Genomic DNA, 3,008 nt, shown 5'->3' with positions numbered 1-3,008 from the left:
TGTTTCATTAAAATCAATTGAAACTGTAGTCTCTAATGTGTTCAAAAACAAATTGTGACGCGTTTTTCCTAAGTCAAGGGCAATAACTCAAAAACAGTTCATCGAAAGATCGTCAAATTCGAATTTGACCAAGATCTCATCAATGTAAATGATCACACCAAATTCCATTAAAACCAGTTGAAAACTAGTCTCTATTGTGTTAACAAGAAATGTTGACGGACCAACGGACAGGGGGGAAGGCAATATACGTCCACATTTCCATGTGGGCGTATAAAAAGCATCTGATCTATGTTCTAAGTCCAAATTTTCCACCCAAAATTTCTGGGACTACTTTAGTTTTATAGAAGGCCTGAAGTTTTGGGAACAATTCATTTTTCCAGAAATTAACATCAAAGTAAATCCTTTCTACCATTAAATCCACTGGGTTCCATAGAACAAAATCTGTCCGAGGGACTGACATGATGGCCATCTCCCCTTGTACTTGGGAAAAATAAGTTGAATTCCTTTTCAGGGGTAAGACCCCATTGTCATGGATTGTCACACAAAAGTCCTTTATGGATGCTACATCTTTCCAATGGAGTCCTCGAATGTCTTGTCCCCCGATGTTCATATGCTTTGACTCCAGCACTTTCGTGTTCTCTGCCCCACCTAACAGTCCATGGCAACCTATGAACACACAAAACAAAAAGCAATGCTTAATCAACTGCCTTAATACATGTGTACTAAAGTACCTCTGACATACGAAGAGAAAATAATTCAAACACTTCTTTTAAATGTGAAGAAGCCACAGTGGCTCAGGAAAAAGTGTCAAATGGGACAGGCTGTGCATATTAAAGATCCCTTGATACATGGAAATAAAAAAGATTGGACTAGGGTGTCCTGGCAAAATTTCCCTCATTGCACTCTGCATGGATCGCTCTTCTTCATCAGCCCAATCAGGTGCAGGTGTTTTTAACATGAGGATATTTTCGTATAATCGATCTTTACATTAAAAAAAATGTTTGTCCTACCTGTCCATTGTTTTGTATTCCATAATTCTGCTGATCAGTGACTTGTTCTCACATTTTTCACGGGTTGCAAAAATTTTCTCCACAGTGGTGATATGCTATGTCCTCTAGTACAAGACTCAATATATATCGACAGCTCCTTCGATATTTTCTGGTCATCAATGAAGGATTCTACATCTGAAACATCTGAAAGTCTAGGATGATCTGTAAATAAATTAAACGGTATTTATAAAGTCACACTGTAAACTATAATACTTAGGGTTGCATATCAATTACCAAATTGAGATCTATTGATTATCGAAAAATTTCAATTGATAAATCTTATAAAAACTAAATAAAAATCATGTCCACATTTTTAATTCCATAGGTTATTCTTCTGTCATAGAGGTATAACAATATGTATATTCATGGACAAGTTTAATGCTGAAGGAAGGGAAACTTTGTGGAAGAGATCATGACTTGTAGCGGATGACTGGGAAAAAATACCAACAACCAATTAAAGTACTTACGGGCTGGCATTACAATAAGGGCTTCTGCCATTTTGTCCATTTCAGAAGTTTCAAGAATAACTTCAAATTCAACTTCTGGTACCTCAACAGGAATATCCCACATTTGCTGTAGTCCAGTGTTAGGATAGAGTTGCATCAATTCCTTAACCTGGGCTTGGACTTTAGCTAAATCGGGAACTCTGTCATCAGGATGGCGGAGGTCATAGCCCCGTTCTTTTGGTTTCTGGGGAGCTGAAAATGATTACAAATTAGTCTCAAACAGATAACAAAAACTAGATTTTGTACTGTTTAGTGGAGTTGCACTAAGTTAATCCACTTATCTCCATAAAAATGCTGACAAAATATATCCTTAAATAAATAATGTTTAACAACAATAAAGAACAAAAATTATGTTCTGAGATTTTTATAAATCTTATTTTCAATTGAACATATTGACTACAAACTTTTGGTTTCAAACTAAGAGAAAATCTTCAAAAGCTTAATCATACCTTTTCCATATGCCGGTTTGTATATGACTATCTCTGACAAAGGCTTTGGTTTCCGCCACTGACAAAGCCTGGAAGTACATGAGATGTCGCCTGGATTCTGAAATAGAAAACACAACTCTGACCTATTTCAAGCAAACTTTCAACTTCAAATCCTTCGAACAGCAAAAGCAGATCTGATGATAATGATTTTGACTGAGTTGCTGATTACCTTTCTATTTAAAGTAACTATGCCTGAAATTGAACTTGTAGTTACTTCCCCAATCGGTTTCTATATAATTCGAAGTTTAGAAATGTTTAAATACTCGTACCTGAGCTTTTGTACGGTTGATAAACTCTAAAGCCAAAAGTAATCCAGCTACATGGCTGCAGTTTCCTAAAACACTGAAAGTAAAAGATGTATAATGGTCATCACAATGAACTGTCATACATTTTAATATCAGTTTAGCAAACAAAATTCTACTATCACCCTGTCTAAATTTAATAGTCTATAGACATCTTTTTTTTATTCTATTCCATTAGTCCTTAATGTTCTATATACACATTCCCTTCAAACAAATATGGCCATACGGAAGTAACAGAAAATATATTTACCCTTGTGGACACGCACATTTGCCCTTCAAACATTTTCCTGTCTGTTGATGAACAGCACAGTAGACATCATATTTTTTACTTTTCTGGCTGGCAACACATTTGCATCTAAACCATATTACATCTGAAGTGACAGTAGTCGTGTCAGAAAACTAAAATGAGACAGAAAAATGTATACATAATCATTAACTCATTAAACTTTTAGATTTAGTGGTCTAAAGTGCTAATGTAATATAAAATTTAACTAGCATAAATCTAAATCTTTCTAATGTGTTCATCAAGAAAAAAGAGACAATCTCAACAAAGCCTTCATAATTAATATGTTCAAGTTATTTGTGCTAGGCCTAGCCTATACTGGCTAGTGGCTATAGATACAAAGTAACAGCTACAGCACAATGTTGACAGCGAAATTCAAT

General features: G+C 35.1%; 1 protein-coding gene across 1 annotated transcript; it reads right to left on the bottom strand.

The window, feature by feature from the left end:
• Positions 1–286: 286 nt before the first annotated feature.
• Positions 287–2,744, bottom strand: LOTGIDRAFT_176785 (hypothetical protein; the record flags this gene model as incomplete). Its single annotated transcript, XM_009059534.1, has 5 exons — positions 287–666; positions 1,517–1,747; positions 2,005–2,101; positions 2,313–2,385; positions 2,596–2,744. Coding segments are annotated over 5 exons (930 nt in total), but the record flags the coding sequence as incomplete, so codon positions are not given.
• Positions 2,745–3,008: the final 264 nt, after the last annotated feature.

Source organism: Lottia gigantea (assembly GCF_000327385.1).
Source record: "Lottia gigantea unplaced genomic scaffold LOTGIsca_3944, whole genome shotgun sequence".
Taxonomy (NCBI): domain Eukaryota; kingdom Metazoa; phylum Mollusca; class Gastropoda; family Lottiidae; genus Lottia; species Lottia gigantea.
The sequence above is the reverse complement of the archived record's forward strand: the minus strand, read 5'-3'. Positions and strand labels throughout refer to the sequence as shown.